Source organism: Chiloscyllium plagiosum, chromosome 12 (genome assembly GCF_004010195.1).
Source record: "Chiloscyllium plagiosum isolate BGI_BamShark_2017 chromosome 12, ASM401019v2, whole genome shotgun sequence".
NCBI classification, from domain to species: domain Eukaryota; kingdom Metazoa; phylum Chordata; class Chondrichthyes; order Orectolobiformes; family Hemiscylliidae; genus Chiloscyllium; species Chiloscyllium plagiosum.
In genome coordinates, this window is record NC_057721.1 from 6,311,525 (window position 1) to 6,329,914 (window position 18,390).

At 39.8% G+C, this 18,390-nt stretch overlaps 1 protein-coding gene across 7 annotated transcripts in view; it reads left to right on the forward strand.

Annotated features, from left to right (window-relative positions):
- Positions 1 to 16,660, forward strand: part of lrch1 (leucine-rich repeats and calponin homology (CH) domain containing 1) — a 177,044-nt gene extending 160,384 nt beyond the window's left edge. For 4 of the 7 annotated variants that reach the window (XR_006313116.1, XR_006313115.1, XR_006313114.1 and 1 more), the window contains 2 exons: positions 8,442 to 8,695; positions 10,491 to 10,577. Coding sequence is in view for 3 of the 7 variants with exons in the window: in XM_043700368.1 (XP_043556303.1) it covers positions 8,442 to 8,645 (204 nt within the window). In the remaining 4 variants the exon portion in view is untranslated. Of the gene's footprint in view, positions 1 to 8,441; positions 8,697 to 10,490 lie in introns of those variants that run through there. The other 3 variants (XM_043700370.1, XM_043700369.1, XM_043700368.1) reach the window with 2 other exon arrangements.
- The last annotated feature ends 1,730 nt before the right edge of the window (positions 16,661 to 18,390 follow it).

Below are 18,390 nucleotides of genomic sequence, written 5' to 3' on the forward strand. Positions count from 1 at the left end.
AGGGATGTGTTGTTGCAGGGATACAGGGCCTTGGTGAGGTCACACCAAGAATTTGGTCTCCTTTTCTGAGGAAGGATGCTCTTACTCTCTCTCAAGTGCAGCGAAGATTTATCAGGCTGACTCCAGGGATGGCGGGATTGATGTATGAGGAGAGATTGGCTAGGTTAGGGTTGTTTTTGCTGGAGTTCAGATGAATGAGGGGGATCTAATAGAGACTTATAAAATTCTAACAGGACTATGCAGAGGGTAGATGCAGGGAGGATGTACCAGAGCCAGGGGCACATGTCTGATGATTTGGGGTAGACCATTCAGGATGGAGATGCGAAGACATTTCTTCACCCAAAGTTGTGGAATTCATTACCACAGAAAGTAGTTGATGCCAAAACATTGAACATATTCAAGGGGTGGCTAGATAGAGCACTTGGGGCAAATAGGACCAAAGGTTATAGGGAGAAAGCAGGATTAGGCTATTGAGTTGGCTGATCAGCCCTGATCATGATGAATGGTGGAGCAGGCTTGAAGGACCAAATAGTGGCCTCCTGCTCCTGCCTTCTATGTTTCTATGAAGCCTCATAGCACTTAACTAGTTTTCTACTTTTCAACCTGAAATAGACCAATTAATCCCATCACTGTCTTCTGTGTGTTTACTAATTCACAATACATTACCCCAATACCCGTGATCTTTTATTTTGTGCAATAGTTTTATGTGATACCTTATCGAATACTTTCTGGAAGTTCAAATAGAGCATATCTACTGGTTCCATTATTAACTCTGCTCATTATCTCCGAAAAGACTAGCAAATTTGTCGAATTTGATTTCCCATTCACAAAACCATATTTACACTGTTTGATTGTGTTGAACTTTTCTAAATGTCCTGCTTTCTCTTCCTTAATAATGGACTCTTGCATTTTCCCCATGGAAGATGCTAAGCTAAATGGCTTTCTCTTTTCCTCCCTTCTTGAGCAAGTGTGTCACATTAGTGGTTTACAATTTTCTAGAAACCTCCCTGAATCCAGAGGTATTCTGGGATATTTTGACCAATCCCTCCACTATGTCTGCAGCCACTTATTTGGTGCAGGCCATTAGATCCTTGTGACTTGTCTGCCCTTAATCTTATTAGGCTGTCAACTACTTTGTTCCTCATGATAGAGACTGCTGCAAGACCTTTGCTGATGTTAGCACCTTACTTATCTGGTATCTTCATCACAATGATTGATGCAGAATCTTGCTTTAAATTATCTAACAGATTCCTGTTCTGTGTTATCAGTTCCCCAGTTGCATGCTGTAAGGTTCCAACACTAACTTTAGCTACTCTCTTATAAACGTATAGGAGCTCATGCTGCTGTTTCTGTATTTCTTGTCAATTTACTTTCATAATCATTTTTCTGTCTCTTCGTTAGCTTTTTAGTCATCAATTGCTCATTCATATAGGATTTCCAAATCCTCTGGTCTACTGCTAGTTTCTGTCACTTTGTATGCCTTGTTTTCGATAGGATGCTGTTAACTGCCTTGGTTTTCCATAACTGATTCATTATTCTCATTGACGCTTTATTTTACACTGGAATAAAGATTTGCTGGGCACTGAGAGATATCTATTTAACTGTCTGCTACCGCTCATTTTATTGACTTTCTCTGTAGTCTATTTTCTCATTGAGCTTTAAACAGCTTTGTTTCAGATCTTAGTAACAGAATATTATGATAGCTAATCTTGCAGAGGATCCTTAACTACAAGGTTTCTAAAGAATCTACCACATTACCAGATCGAAAATTGACTGTTCCGGGTAGGTTCTACAAAGTACTGCTCTCAGAAACAATCCCTGATGTAACCTATGAATTTGTCTTCTGTGTTAGCCTGGGCCATCTAATTTGTCCAATCAGTATGCAGATTGAACTCACCCATGGCAATTACAGTGCCTTTCTTGTATGCCTCCATTGCTTCATGACTTATACTTTCTCCCTGCACTGAGGCAACTTTTCAGGGCCCTATAGACGACTCCCACCCTTGCTATTTCTTAGTTCAATCCGAACTGTTTCCACGTCACGATCTGTTGTATCTATATCACTACTTGGTATTGCATTGATACCTTACTTCATTAATACCACGACACCATCTCCTTTTCCTTATGTTCCTATTTTTCTGGAATGTTGAATACTTTTGAATATTGAATTCCTTGTCCTGGTCTCCCTGCAGCCATGTCTCTGTAATCACTATTAAGTCCTAGTCATTCATTTCTATTTCTGCCATCAACTCTTTTTTGTTGTTACAAATACTATGTGCATCTGGATAAAGAGCCCTAGGCTTTTACCGTTATCCCTTATTCTGGTTCTAATTTCTGCTGCACTCTTCTGCTTGTATTTTCTGCCCCTTCCTGTCAAACTTGATTATCATTCATCTCTTGACAACCCTGCACCTCAGCGCTGTAATTTCTTCTTGATTTTAAACTTTCCCTCAATTGAACCCTGCTTCTCTCCGTGTCTCTGTCAAGCCCCCAACCCCTCTATTGAAGGCCATCACAATGGAACAGCTATCTCTTTCCCCAGCCCTAATAGGAATGAAATGGGTAGTGGTGATGTTGCTGGATTAGTAATCCAGAACTCCAGGCCAATGTTCTGGGTTTTTGCGTTTGAATCCCACTGTGACAGATGATAAAATTTGAATTCAGTAAAGTCTGGAATTATAAAAGCTAGTTCAGTGCTAACCAGGCAACCATTGTTAATTGTTGTAAAACCCACCTGGGTCACTAATATCCTTAAGGGAAGCACATCTGCCATCCTTACCTGGTCTGGTATGACTCCAGACCCATAGCAAAGTGGTTAACTCCTAAATGCCCCATGGGCAATTAAAGATAGGTAATAAATGCTGGCCTAGCCAGCAACATCCACATTTTGTGTGTGGATAATAAAAAGCAAAATCCATTTCTCCCACACCAATTTTGGAGCCTCACATTTACCTTTCTAATCTTATTTACCCTACGTGTGGCTCAGTGTGTAAATCTGGAGATTTTTTACCTTTTGTGTTTAATGTAACTGCTTAATTTAGCCCAAACTGCTCATAATCCTTTAGCAGAAACATCTTTCCTTGGTCCTGTCTGTGTTGTTGCTATCTATGTGAGCCGTGACATCTGTATCCTTCCCTTTCTACTCCAAGTTCCTCTCCAGCCCAGAAGAGATGCCCTGGATCTTGGCACTAGGGAGTCAATGCAGCCTTTGGAACACTTTGTTGCAGGGAACAGAGAACAATGAGAAATCATCTTAAAATTTGAACTAAGCCATTTAGGAGAGAGACCAGAAGGTTTGTTTTTGTACAGCAGGTGGGGGAGATATTGAATCCTCTGCTCCAAGAGAGGTGATATTAATTTAGCTGGAGTGTTCAAGACTGAGTTTGATCAGCTTGTTAGGGAAGGGAAGGGATATGCAATTGTTGCAGAATTTGATGGACAAATCGGGCATGATCTAACAGAATGGTTCAGCTCAAGCAGCTGAATGGTCTGTTTCTCTGTTCAGTAATGGGTTGCAGATTATTTGTAATTGGCCAATATAGAAGCAATTTTAATTAGTCAGTCCAACTTAAATGCTTGTTGCTTGCAAGAACTTCCTGCCAGGGTTTTTCATTGAGAGCTTCCTTTGATATGCTTGTAGCAGCAACTGTTAAACTGTCTAAACTGTCATGTAGTACTTACAGCATCCATTGGAGGTGATGCGGCCACACAGCATGCTAGGTGGATCCCATGTCTGTTGGTAAGATAAATTTGTCCGAGTGAATAACGGGAAGTCCATGGATTTGCAATGTGTCAAGAAACAATATGTCAGCTTTCTGTCAGTGTGCACCAAAACTCTACTTCTCTAAATATTCTACACACACGAGCATATGTATACATTTATAAAGCTTATCTTTTGAAGGGTGGGATCAAAGCTGGTTCTGTTCGTTCTGATGTCCTTTTTGTTTCATTCTAACGTCCTTAGCTTATTGCAGTTTTGGAGTTGACAGAAAGCTTTTGACCTTCATCTGTTTTTTTGAAGGGAAGTGTACCATTTCATTTTAAAAAGGTCTGTTTGTAACCAGTGAAACAGTGACTGATTCCAGTCTTTGTGGTCTTGTTTATTATAGGTTTGCCAGAGTTAACATTTATATTTTCTACTTTGTTGATGAGCTAATTGTCACAATTTGTGATGTTATATTGCTGCCCTCTACAAAGCCACACGTTTTTGTATTTTAAGAGATGCAATAATTGATCAGGATTAAAAGGCATGTTTTGTTGAGGCCTCAAATAGAGCTTCAAGGCAATTGGTATTTTTAAATTTTGTGTTTTCTCATCTAAAACAAAGATTGAAGTAATGGCAGCAGGTGATTTATTCTATTCCCTGCTGTACATCTTATGAATTCTAATAATCATGATAGCTGGAAATCAAATTGTCACTAAATCTATCAGCACTTTCAGCTTGGGGCAGTGCAGGTCTTGGGTCAGAGCAGCTCTCTCATACCCTTATTGCTTAATCCTCTGTGGAGATCCCAGTTGTCAGCTGATTGTTTTTGTTGGCAACTCTGGTTTGACTTCAAGAGACTGTTTAGGTGCAGCTCATCCAAACAAGTGAATAATTCTAATCCTCTGTATGTTTGATTCAGATGGATTAGACTGTCAAATGTAACTGTTCAATGCACTAAATCTCTCTCAAATGGCCATCTTGAAGTGTAAGCAATGAGCACAGTGAATCAGAACCACTTTGGGAAGACTGAAAGGTTTGCTCGGGTTGGAAGGTGCAGAGATTAAGACACATTGGGCAAATGTGAAGGGAGCGGAAACCTGGAGAGTAGGTGCAGATCTGGAGTTAAAGGAACTCTTGAAAGAGCCGGTCCTGTTTGATTTTTCCTGAGGTGGAACTGATACTGAATGATTTTGAGGTGTGTGACTGAGTTTGGTGTTTTATAAGTGATAATCATTAACAAGCCCAGAAAGAGTAGAGGGGAGGCTGAATGGTTCTGTTGTTGGCCAGCTCTATGATACCTGCTAGCACTAGGTTTACAGCAGATGTTGCAACCTGGTACCTCGCTTTGTGACGACCCAGACCCAAGCTGAGGCAGCTCCCCACAGTTGTTGCCAGGTTGGTGCAGCAGTGTCTGATTGGTATGTTTTGATTCTGGCTGGTCAGGTTTGTAGCTAGCATTCACCCATGAACATTATCTTTCACACAACAACTCAGAGTGCTTCTGAATAACAGTCAGTCAGTCAGTCACAGTCCTCTGCTCTGTATCTGCCAATAGGCTTTTGTTTGTGACCTGCCATCCTAAAAGCCAGGGGAAGTTATCAGAGAAGTCAAAGTGTCACATCTGCACCATTATCTCATGGGCATTGGAATACTTCAGCCACGCAGTTATGCTTCAGTTGTCTAGAGTTATATTCAGACCCCATCTGGTGTAGTGCTTTCGGTTTTGGACCTCAGGATGGATGTACTTCCCTTTGAGGGGACACAGCACTTGTTCACCAAAATGGTACTATGGTTTAAATGGCTAAAATTACAAAGGCTGACTTCTGCTGTCCTTATGACTTCCTGAAGTCGGACATCCAGAACAACCAAAAGACAGTTGGCACAGGTTGCAGAACCTTGCCTTGTATTATTTTGTATTTATTAGATTAAAGAGTGAATTGATTGAGGTATTTCAAATTGATAAAGGGGTTCGTTAGGGTAGATAGAAAGAAATGACTTTCACTGCTGTGGGAGCCCAGCACAGGGAGCATCATCTTAAAATTAGAGCTGAGCCATTTATGAATAAATTCAGGAAGCACTTTTTCACACACGGAATCTGAAACTGTGGATGCTGAGTGAATTTAAATTTTCCAGCCTGTGATCTCTAGATTTTTGTTAGATGTGGATGTCAAGCATTTGGAGCTGAGTTGACTAAATGGAGTTGAGATACAGAGCAGTCATGATCTAATTGAATGGATTAATAGACTCGAGGGGAATGAATACCCTTTCCTACTTCTGAGTACTTTGTTTGAATACTATTATAAAGCTACTCCCTGTTCTCAGCGGTAGCTCCTGCAGTCCACATGGAACCTGGCAAAATTATTTCTATTTCATTTAAAGTAACTTAGATAAATCTTTCATTTCAAAACAAAATATCTTCTGTTGGTACTGGACAAATTCTCCTCTGTAGCACTAACAGTGCAGTGCCAGCACAAGGAACATTTGATCAGTTGATACTTTATATCCCTAGATTTGAGTAAAGATGTGGTCTGAAATTCAATGCCAAACATTAATTCATTATTCACAGAATTATGAAAGTTCCACCTTTTAGTTTGGATCCATGTTTGCACAGCCAACTGGTTGAATGAAACCTAATATGCATGAAATAAGGAGTGTCTCAATATACTGTTTGGCTGAGACTCCATTAGATGAGTAGTTTTTACATTAGCCACTTCATCCATAGCTGCTTCTGCTGGGACGCCCACATCAGCATAACTTGGATGTGCCTTTCCGCATCATAAGGCTGAACCAGAAAATGATTTAAGATGTTGGCAGCCAGATGGGCTATAAAAATCTCAGTGTCTCTGGCTTCACATCTTTCTAAGAACTATGCAGCAGCTTCGTGTTCGAGCAAAATAATTTTATCCCAACAGACCTCTTGGTTTTCCTTCTATGTGTTGTATTCAAACAGTGTTGGCCAGTTTTCAATTACAACTCTAGTGCAAAGTGATTACCTTTGGATTCAAGTGTAAAGCAGCTCAGATCAAGACAACAAGAATTCTGCAGTGTCAGTATACATGCTTCATGTCTGCAGAAGGAACACATTAACCTGACAACATCTCAAACTATATTAGACCTTACTGCTACAAAATATCATGTTTTTTGGCTTAATTAATATTTTATTCCAGACCTTAGCCAGTGCCACTCTGTCCCCTAAATGATGGAGAAGAGCTGTCTCTGTAACATGGTAGTTGATGTTCACTCATGGTTGTCCCATCCTTCCTGTTGCGTCACTCATTGGGTCAGTGGTGATTGGGTCCAAATATGTTGAGGAGCCACGGGCCTTGAACCCATTGTGGGACTGTGGGTAAACATAGTATCATCATTCCTGATGAAGGGCTCTGGCCCGAAACGTCAATTTTCCTGCTCCTCTGATTCTGCCTGACCTGCTGTGCTTTTCCAGCAACACACACTCAACATAGTATTATCACTGCCCAGTGTATTGATGGTGCTACAATTGCAGGGACAACAGCTGCTGTGCAATTCAGACCTGCTGCAGCCTGATTCCATTTCACTGATAGATATTTTTACCCAATCTATTCAGGCAAGTTATGACATTGAAAGGATGGGACTTGAATCTGGGCCAGAGATGGGGCACCACTGCTGCAGCACAAGAGCCTTCCTTTATTTATATTTTAAATAAGGATGGCTACATCATCTGCTGACTGTGCAATCCTACCTTCAGCATGACCCAACACCCTCACCATGTTTATTTTAAGCAACCTACTCAGACTTGTCATGACCTACACAAAAACCAAAACTCAGCAGATCTGGCAGCATCTGTGGAGAGAAATCAGAGTTAACGTTTCAGGTCCAGTGACCTTCCTTGGAACACTTATGACATTCCTTTAGAGTAGGTGGAACTTAACTTTTACAATCTGGCCCAGAGATGGGGACGTCACTACTGCCCCACAAGACCCTCCCATTTCACTGAGACCCCAATAGTAATTGACAAATTAGCACATAGTTCATATTGAGCAGTTAGTGTCACTGGATAAACCATTTTGGGGGGTGAACTGTTCTTAGCGTTCCCTTTCCATTCAAATCTAAGCAATATAGTCTTCCAATGCAGTGAGAGAAAATGTAGACATTTTGATCTCTAAGCACATTTTAATCAATGTTTTGCTTGCCACTTTGTAGCTGATGAAATCTTATCTCAGGATAGTGAGTGAGGATTTAGGCAGTTACTTTCCTCTGCATTGTTTCTGTGAGAATCAAGAGGTTTGACTGATCATCACAAAGACTGACACAATTCTGCAGTTTCAGTTCTTTGAGTAGCTGCAATCCCTGTAGTCAGTAGATAGACAAGCTTGTGGATAATCGCTTCTTCCCTGCTTCTCTCTTTCAGCTGCCATTTACAAACTGGCTTTAACTCTGGCAGAGCAGCTTTTGAAATGTTCCCAAGTCTGCTCCTCTTCACAACATGCATTAACACATTGAGAAAACCGTCTGTCTTACTGTTTTGTTCCTAGAAACTTGCTTAACAACTGCATCTGACCCCACCCTCCCAAAGCACTAATAACTTGGTTTCTCTGGCTGCTTTTGTAGATAGGAGGCAATGTAAGGCAGCACGGTTTTTCGCATGCATGCTCCTTCACCCAGACTGTTTAGTTCTTATTTATACAGACTCTTGCTAAGTTTTGTATTTGTAATATCGTGCACTGTTCTTCTGTCCCGGCCGCTGCCCTTCGGATAGGCTGACATCTGCTCTCCGTATGACATCCTGCAGTCGGACGTCCAGAACATTCAAAAGACAGTTGGCGCACTGCTGGCTCGCTGGGAGAAAGTCCAACAGCCAACACCAGCCTTTCTTACTTGGGATCTATTTGGCTTTTGCCTTTTCCACGCTTGCTTTTTAGTGTTGCTATATATCACATACAACTGGAGTTCATTGATATAGAACATTGCATGTGCAGGTTTCCTTGCACTGTGTGTATAATACGATTACAGGTATTTGTATTCTTATTAATACCCACTCTTCTCTTTGCTACTAACTCCTTTTGCCAAGCAGCACAGTGGTCCTGAAAAGCTAGCTTTCTAGTTTCCTGTATCTCTGACAGTTTGCAGCTGGGTTATCCCAAGATCAGTTAAGTGGTGCCAAGATTTACAAACCTACATTGCTCTGAGCAACAGCCACTTCAAAACCGAGGGCTGCTGCGAAGCAAGTCTGAACATGTTGCACTTTTACTATTTTTAAGAACTTTGTGTACTACTTGCTATCAATTACTCTGCACACTATGTCAGCTTAAAATTTAAATGGTAATTTAAATACTTAATGATTCTGTCACTAGCTACAGCATTGGGATAAGTTTGCACTGGAAACGGAATTTAAGAATTTTACTTTTGGGGTCGCCCTTCCAAAGGGATGGAATTGAATTGTTGACTTGCAGTGACACCTAGTGGTAAGAGACTGATCCTATAACAATATAAAGTTAAAAATCGGGTTATAAAAGCTAGACCGGGTTATAGTCCAACAAGGTTTATGTGGAAGCACTAGTGTTTGGAGCTGCTCCTTCATTAGGTAGTTGAAGGAGCAGCGCTCTGAAAGCTAGTGCTTCCACATACACCTGTTGGACTATAATCTGGTGTTGTGTGATTTTTAACTTTGTACACCCCAGTCCAACACCAGCACCTCCAAATTATAACAATATCAACTCTTTTAAAAAAAAGTACATTCCAAGAGATCTTTGATGGCAGGGTGAGTCCTACTGGCTTGTAGGTCTGCACCTACCTTCTAGTTGGAAGTGGACTTAAGAGGATCTTAACCCAGGAAGATGATGTTTCACTTAAAATACACTGGAGATTTGAACTGTAAAAGAGCAAGTAAAATATTACCTATTTTCCACAAGTAACTAAAGTTATGTTTTCATCAAATTACAAAGTGTTTTTGATATTGAAGTTCAAACTGTGCCAAATGAAATCCACAGTGCAACTGTAAACTGCTTAGCTGGTCAGAACACTCCCTGCAGATTTCCCAGTTTCTGTTCTTTGTTCAGCAAATAGCTGGATATTTGCTTTGAGCTAGTAAATTAATATCACGCAGCACATGATCTGAATCTGAACATAGGTAAGTGTTTCTGTTCAGCGCATGTGTAATATGGGTCACCTTGATAACAAAATCAATCTGATCTTGTGTAAATGTGGCTTGCTGAGTAGCACAAGGGTTTATGAAGTTGTGCGCGTGTGGCAGGGGTGAACAGGTGGGGCAGTCATTGGGTGTATTATGAATGTTTTGCAACTGGTGTTTGAGCTACTCACTACCATCTCATCAAACACTTGTAATGATGGCCAATAAATGCTACCTTGCCAATGCTGGAGTCGGTGTGGCCCTTCATGAGGCTTATGACCTGGTTACAGGTCAGTCAGTGATGTTGACTGCATTCTGCTGGCTTCAAATTCCAGGCTGCCTCTGACTTCTGTCTGCCTGCTGTCGGGTAGGAGTTTACTTAAGCTTGAGTAGTTTTCTGGACATTGCAGTAGCAAAACATTTCACCTCATGGTGTTTGTGGGATGTGAAGGTGGGGGAACCTAAATGACCCTCTGGGCTCTTCAGACTCAGCTATTCCTCTGGATGTTCACCAACCAAAAATAAAAGTGCCCAAATTCACCTCAGGTCGCATGTCTGAGGGTGCAACAACAAGCGACACGTGCATTCACAGAGCTCTGTTTAGACATTTATGACTTTTAATGTTTCTAAAGGAATCTTTATTAACTTTCTTTGCCTTTTTATGCTACGTTTCCTTAGGAAAAACTATGTCTGCCCCATCACATACTAGAAGGAAAAGGGTTGATGAAAGTAAGTATGACCGTTCAAGCACTGCTAGACTGGGCCATAACCAAATCCTCGTTATTTTCGTGAATCCAGAGTTGCATTGCCGCTGGCCTCAGAACACCCAACGAGTGCCACAACCTGAAGGTCCAGAGTGGGGACAAGATGTACAAGAAAAGGACACTTTTCATCCCTTGACAGGTGGATCCAACTTATGTCCATTAAGACACTAGCATCATTTGTTTTGAAAATATAATGGGAAGCTACGTATGTTAAAGTATTTAATCAGTATGTTAACTTTGCAGATATTTACAGCTTTGCAGCAGTCAGGCAAAGCTCAGGTTTTAAGTATGCTTTAATATATTAACAAGAAATTTCCTTTCGGTGTGCTAATTTGTTTAGTTGCTATGATATTCCAATGGCTTTTAAGACACATTGTGAGAAAGTTTAGAACGTTTTCTTAAGTTATTTATATTATTTATTCAGGAGGTGTTTTACCTATCCATTTGGATGAAGTTGTAAATTTGACAAACTTACAGCTAAAACTGCTTTTTTTTAAAGATGATAGGAACAATTTTATTGTACGGCAACAATCTGTGCATTTTAGTTGATGCTTAGTTTCACCTGTTATGTGATCCTTTGGCTTCCTGAAATGTGCTGGTGATCTTTATTTATGTGAAATGATTTACTGACGGGCTGAGCGGTCACTAATCCGAATCAATGTATGAAAAGCAGCTTATCTGGATTGTGTCTCAGGGTGGTCACTGCTCCACAGTAAAATTGCCAGTGAATAGTTCAGTACAGTTTATAAAACAAAGCTGACAAAATGTCTCTCTCAGTTGATGATTGATATCTTCCGTGTGCTTCATTCCATTAGAACATTCCAGATTATATAACCTTCAACTGTTTAGATTAGTTGGTTGATTTGAGCTGAAGCCAATTTGATTTAAATTCTCCAAAGGGATATGCAAAGTGAAGAGTGTAGTACTCAGATGAGTAGTTTTGATTATAAAGGAGTTGTTGTCTAACAACAGAAGTTTGTGTGTGCAAGGAATGAATGGAGAGTTTTATAGTCAATGTACTTTATTGCTCTCATATTTGTGATTGAACTGGCTTGACTTAATAACTAACTTGCTTAACATTTTTCACAAAAAAGAAGTCAGTTTACACCGTTGAAAGATTAATATTCGAGTATTAAATATTGCAATGATACCAAAAACACAGCCTAAATGACAAGTGCTATCAAAAGACCTATGGTCTGTTATGTGTATGTAAGCTTTAGTTCCCTACATTGTGCTGCACAGTTCAATGCAATTCTCCCATTCCCAGTGTACTTGCTGTCAGTGGAGTATGTAACTGCACAAAGTGCTGCTTGAATTTCAGTTAACGCTGTCAAGCTAGCAAGTGCCAACTAGTGATTTATTCGCCAAACCTTAATGTTCATATTCAAATTACTCTGATACTCTTGCCAAAATGGGGACCACTACAAGCTATGATAACGCCCAGAGAGTCATGCCTGAGTCATATTGCCACCAAAAGATGCCAAGTTGTGAGCACTTTGACTGCCAGTCAGTTGAAATTGATTTAAAATTATTTTGTGCACTGCAGAATACACTACTAATAACATTTTTCAAACTCTCTTATTGCTTAAAGGTAAAATGAATGAAACTTTGTGTCATTGGCAGTGAAGTTAATTAGATTTGCTAACCAAAAGTGGATTACATTTCAACATAAAAGAAGACAGTTGGTAAAAAGAGCTGGTTAAATGAACACTATTTCAACTTTAAACTTCTTTTAACCAAGAAGCTTTTTTCTCTATAAAATTAAACATTGTTTTGCAATGGAATAGATGGGCTTCAGATTGGTTTCATAGGTTGGCACAACATTGAAGGCCGAAGGGCCTGTACTGCCCTGTAATGTTCTACGTTCTAATGCACTATTACTAAGTAAATGGAAAGGAGCTTAGGTTTTGGAGAATCGTGAAGATACAGATTATGGAACAGGAGCAGGGGATTTGCCATTGCATACTTTCCACCTCATTCTGAAGAGAAACAAATATGCAGACCTCTGGAGAGAAAGCAAGGGGTATGAAATTACCTGAGTTCCTCTTGCAGAGAACCAGCTGACTGAATGGCCTTTCTGTGTTGATGAACTCAGAGTAACTTGACTTGAGTCCGTGGCCATATTTGATTGTGTGTAGAATCAGGGAGCCCTAGCTAAACCAATTAATGGAAATCAGGGAAAGCTTCCCATTGGTCAGAGTCTTACCTGGCACAAAGGAAGATGGTTGTGGTTTTTGGAGATCAGTCATCAGCTTGAGGACTTTTCTGTAGGAGTTCATCAGGGTATTATCCTAGATCCAACAGTCTTAAGCTGTTTCATCAATTTGTTTCCTTCCATAACATGGTCAAATAAAACAGTCCAGCAAGACATGGACAATATCCAGCTTTAGTTTGACAAGTGGCAAATAACATTCGTACCATAGAAATGCAAAGCAGCAACCATCTACAAGAGAGAATTTCACCATTGATCCTTCACATTCAATTGCATTACCTTTACTTAATCCTCACTATCAATATCCTGGGGTTACCATTGACCAGGAATTGGGCCAGCATTATAAATACAGTGGCTACAAGAGGTTGAGAATCCTGCACCGAGTATCCCATCTCCCTGACTCCCCAAAGTTCAGCCCACCATCCAGAAGGCACAAATCAGGAGTGTGATGGAATACTCCCCATTTCTCTAGATGAGAGCGGCTCTGACAACACTCAGGAAATTTGACACCTTCCATGACAAAGCAGCCTGCTTGATTGGCACCACAACCCCAAGTATTCACTCCCTCTATCACTGATGCTTAATAGCAGCAGTATGTATTATCTACAAGATGCACTGCAGAAATTCACCAAAGGTCCTCGGTCAGGACCTTCCAAACCATGATCACCACTATTTAGGAAGACAAGAGCAGCAGATATATGGGACACTACTCCTGTAATTTCACTTCCAAGACACCCTCCAAACCACTTGAAAATATATTTCTTCAGTGTCACTGGGTCAAAATCCTGGAATTCCCTTCAGAATGATATTGTGGGTCATGGAGATTTACAGGATTGGAAAAGATACTTTGGCCCATCATGAGACTGCTGGCCAGAAACAACCACTTATTCTAACCCCATTTTCCAGCACATGGCCAATACCTTGGCATCACCAGAGCACATCTAAATGCCTTTTTAAATGTTATGAAGATTTCTGCTTCTGCTACCCGTAGAGGCAATGAGTTCCAGATTTACGCCACCTTATTAGTTTAAAAAAAGTTTTTTTTTTCTCAAGTCTCCTCGCAACCTTTGGCCTCTTACCTTAAACCTAAAGCTCTGGTACTGATCTCTCCATCTAGCAGAAAGATTTCTTATTATTTACCCTATCTATGCTTCTCATGATTTTATACATCTCAATCATGCCCCCTCTCAATCTCCTATGTTTTAAGGAAAACAACCCCAGTCAGTCCAGTTTCTTTTCATAACTGAAACTCTCCAACCCACGCACCATCCTAGTAAATCTCTTCTGCACCCTCCCCAGGGCTATCACATCCCTTCTATAATGTGAATTCCAAAACTGCACACTGTATTCTAGCTGTGGCCTAACCAACAGTTTACACAGTTCCATCTCCCTGTTCTTAAACTCTGTGACTCAGCTAATAAAGGCAAGTGTACCATACACCTTTTTAACCACTTTACCCGCCTATCCTGATAGTTTAAGGGACTGCTGGACATAAGCACCAAGGTCCCTTCGATCTTCATTGCTTACAGCACATGGGCTGCAGTGGTTCAAGAAGGCAGCTCAGTACCACCTTCATGGGCAGCTAAAGATGGGCAATGAATACTGATGCAGCCAGTGCCACCCACATCCCTGAATGAATAAAAAGGTTTGATAATACTAGGGATGAAAAATGAACACAGTGACTGAACCAAAACCCTTTACTCCTCTTAAAAAAACTTCCATCCCCATCTGGGCATTTCTGAGAAATACATAGAGAGGTAAAAATTTAACTAATTAAATTAAAAGTTTTGCTAAATTAATTAAATTATTCCCAATATCTGCAGTTATCATGATTGTTTCACTATCAGCTTTTTGTTGTTTCTATCAGCAGAGACATGTAGGTCCAGCATGGTGCAGCCAATCCATGCCAGAACAATATATAATGAAGGGCAGTGGTGTAGGGAGGTGTTCAGTGTGTTAATGTGCACTATTGCAAAGGAAAAATATTGTCGACTTTCAGTTATCATGTCTGGTCTCATAAAATCAACCAAATTATATTTTGTGACATATTACACCTGTTGGAAATGCAATGGAATGAGGGAACTTGAAAGCCAGAGAAACCTATGGGTTTCACTGTCGTTACTTCTTGTGTCTTAAAGATTGTTTCTGGAAATAGTACTGGACTGCGGTAAGTTTAGTTTTTGTTTGTTGCAGTGAAAGTCAATGGGGAGCAAGGCAGAGCAGAGGAAGAGGGGATGTGCCTGTTGGAACAGGTCAGAATTATAGTGAATGTGGCAGATCTGTAGGGAGTAGGGTTAAGCTGTAAGGTGAAGGATGGGTCTGTCAGGAAGTGTGGGGGTGCAGGGTGAGATTGGAGGTAACTGGGCTGGAGGAAGGTATAAGAATGGGCAACGCTACAGAGTGCTCTATGGTGATAAAAATCTGAACTGGATTAATTCAACTTATGTCTGACAATCTTAAACAGATGGAGCCAGCTACTAGGGATTGTGATTCTGTACGTTCTTAGTGATACAGTAATTTTTTTCTCTTGGAATCCTTTCTATTACTGAATGGAACCATGCAAGAGGACCAAAACAGTGTTCGATGTGTAGGTATCTAATTAAACAAATCAGAGTGACAGCCACAACAGTAACAAAAGGATTGTTTTTCTGTAAACTCATTCACTTCAGTTCATTAATGTGCCACCTGTCTGTTGTATTATAGTTTTACTTTGTAATGCCCTTGAGCTCAGTTAGATTGTGGGTCATGAGACATAAAAATTCCATCAAGATAGATATGATTTCATGCATTACACAGTTGGTACAAATCAAGTATTTCAATTGTGCAAAATAATAGATATTGTCTTGGGATTGGATGAGTATGGTTAACTGGGAGGGGGGGAGGGTATGAGAATGGATATGCTGCACACACAGCAGTGTCTAGCAGAATTTCAGCTAAAGCATGAAATCAGAAAGCAGCTTCCTGATCCCAGATAAATCAAGATTCAATGTGTAAATTCTTTAATGCAACATTTAACAGCTTGAGGAACATTTAAGTCACACAGTTGTGTCACTGAAATCTGAGGAAATAATGTCAAGCCTAACGATTTGTATGTTCATTATTGAGCTTGAAAAATATGCACAACATATTGTATTTGTAAAAAGGGTGCACAAGCCAGAATCAGAGTAGTTTCTAATGAGATGCTTTTGTATTCAAAAAATAAAAGTTCCAATTTCAAGGAGAGCCATGAGCAAGAATTGTTTACCATTGATTTTGATGTGTTTAAATGAAACAATAAAGCAGAGCACTGCAGTGGGACTATGCACTTAACTGGATATTTATTATCTGATAGAATAGATGATGGTAGGAGAACCTTGTTTAAACTACACAGCTGTTTTATACTATGGTAACACAAAGCCTAATGGAAGCACAAAAGGTAGATGAGGAGAAATCCTGACTCTTGCATCTTAGAGGTGACAAGTGCTGTGAAAATGCAATTTAGAGAAGGTGATGTATTTAAATGTATATAGATGACCACAGTGCTTTTTCTATTGACAGATTTTGAGTATTTGCTGTTGGAATGGCATATTGTGTAATCCATCAGGTGTTCATTGTTCACAGCTGGCTTTCAGCATGTATTATATAGAAAAAAGAGTATTGTTCTATCTTTTAATATTTTGTAAAATTGCAGTTTCTATCAAGTCATCAAATTCTAGAGCACCCAATTCTTTCTTGTATGGCCAAAAGATTTTCCGGTGTCTGTATATAATTTGCGCAATATATTTTGCATGTGAGGCCTATTGATGTTATCTAAGCCATTGTATATAATGTATATTATGTAGAAATCACTTTTATTGTAACATCAATAATAAAGCCATGTTATTTGCAAATTTTATGTTCTCTAATGCAATGTATTAATACAAAATCATTAAGATGAAAAATATACTCTGAGTACCAAGAAGCCAGAAAGACTGTGGGTAAACACTTCATACACAATCTGTGTTGTAACTGATCACATCCTGATGTGGCACCTCTCACATACATGGCATCACAGGGGAACCAAATTATTGGAAGTCGTTAATATTTCAGAAGGCACCGGTTGGTGACAACTTTTTAAGATATTAACAGTAGTTACTGAATTCTCCATGTCCCAAAATTTATATTTATTTATGTCAAATGTTTCTTTATGAAGTGACCTCAAAAATATCACTGCTGATTATCACACAAACCGAGTTAAGCTTGAAAAACCATGGACCTCAAATCTTAACATGGAATATAGCAAGGCAGTCTAAACAGTACTATTTTAAATGGTGTGCTGAAGTGAAGTGATGCAGGTCTGTATGTACACGCAGTTACTGGGTTGTGAACAGTTTCATTTCTAGAATCCATTCACAAGTTGACTTCTATGCAAGTTGGAACATATTGCAGGACAATATAAAGGAGCTGTTTGTAAGTACAGGAAATGTTTGTATACTGGGTCTTTAAAATTAATTGCTGCATGTGATCGTGTTCGTAATTATGAGCGTTTGTAAATTGGGGTCCCCCTTATGCATAGGGCATTAGAAGTGGCAGGAAAGATAGACAGAGCTATTTATAAAGCCTAGAATACTGTATGGTTTATAAATAGTGGCATGGAGTAATAGGGGTGTGGAGAAGTGGATGCAGGGACTGGATGCATTAACGCCAGACATGCTGATGGTGATGTGTGCATTTTTCTAATTCTGGCTTCTTGAGTATTCCTGATTATGATTAGTCCATCATCGACACTACGCCTATGCTGTCCTGGTCCTAAGCTTTGGAATTATTCTGTAAATCTCCCAGCCCCTCTCCTCTCCTTTACCATTGCCCCTTAAAACCTTCCTCCATGACTAAGCTTTTCTTCAACTGTCCAAATACCACCTCATGTCTCAGTGTCAAAGTTTGTTTGACAACATTCCTGTGAAGCATTGTGGAATGGTTTACTATATTAAAGGTGCTACATTAAAAATATGCTGTTCCTTCCACCCCACTTAGGACTGACCCTGACTGACCATATTTTAACTATCTCGTGTATTTTGCATTTTAACCATCCTTCCCTCTTGTCATTTATTTTTCAGTAAGGTGCAATGGATCAAAAGTGATCTGGTCAGTTGCTTCCAACATCACCTGTGACCATCACACTCATTTTTAAAAGTAATTCTTTGAGAAAATGTTATGAGATTTCTAAATAGTGAAACCAAGTTGTACAACTACAAAACTACGAAGACCAAGATAGCAAGTTTGAAAGAGATTTGCAAAGTATTTACAATTTAACAATTGTTAACTCTGGATAATGGCCAGAAAGTTTAATCCGCCAAAAGTAGTAAGCAACAGGATCCTTTGGTCAGAATAATTTGTTTAGACAATCTGCAGATTAAAACCAGAACAACACATGGGATAAACAGTTATTTGAGGGGAGTAAGACTTGGAAAGGATGGCTGGAAAGGAGCCTGAGGGACATTCTGTACCACTGAAGCCATATATGGCCCTTGTTTTGAGGCAATGAATTCCACAGTGTGTGACAAGCTTGCAAGTACCCATTACAAGGTTGGAAGGTCTCTTTGCAGGTCAGCTAATTTGAAGACTGACTGAACAGTTCAACTCT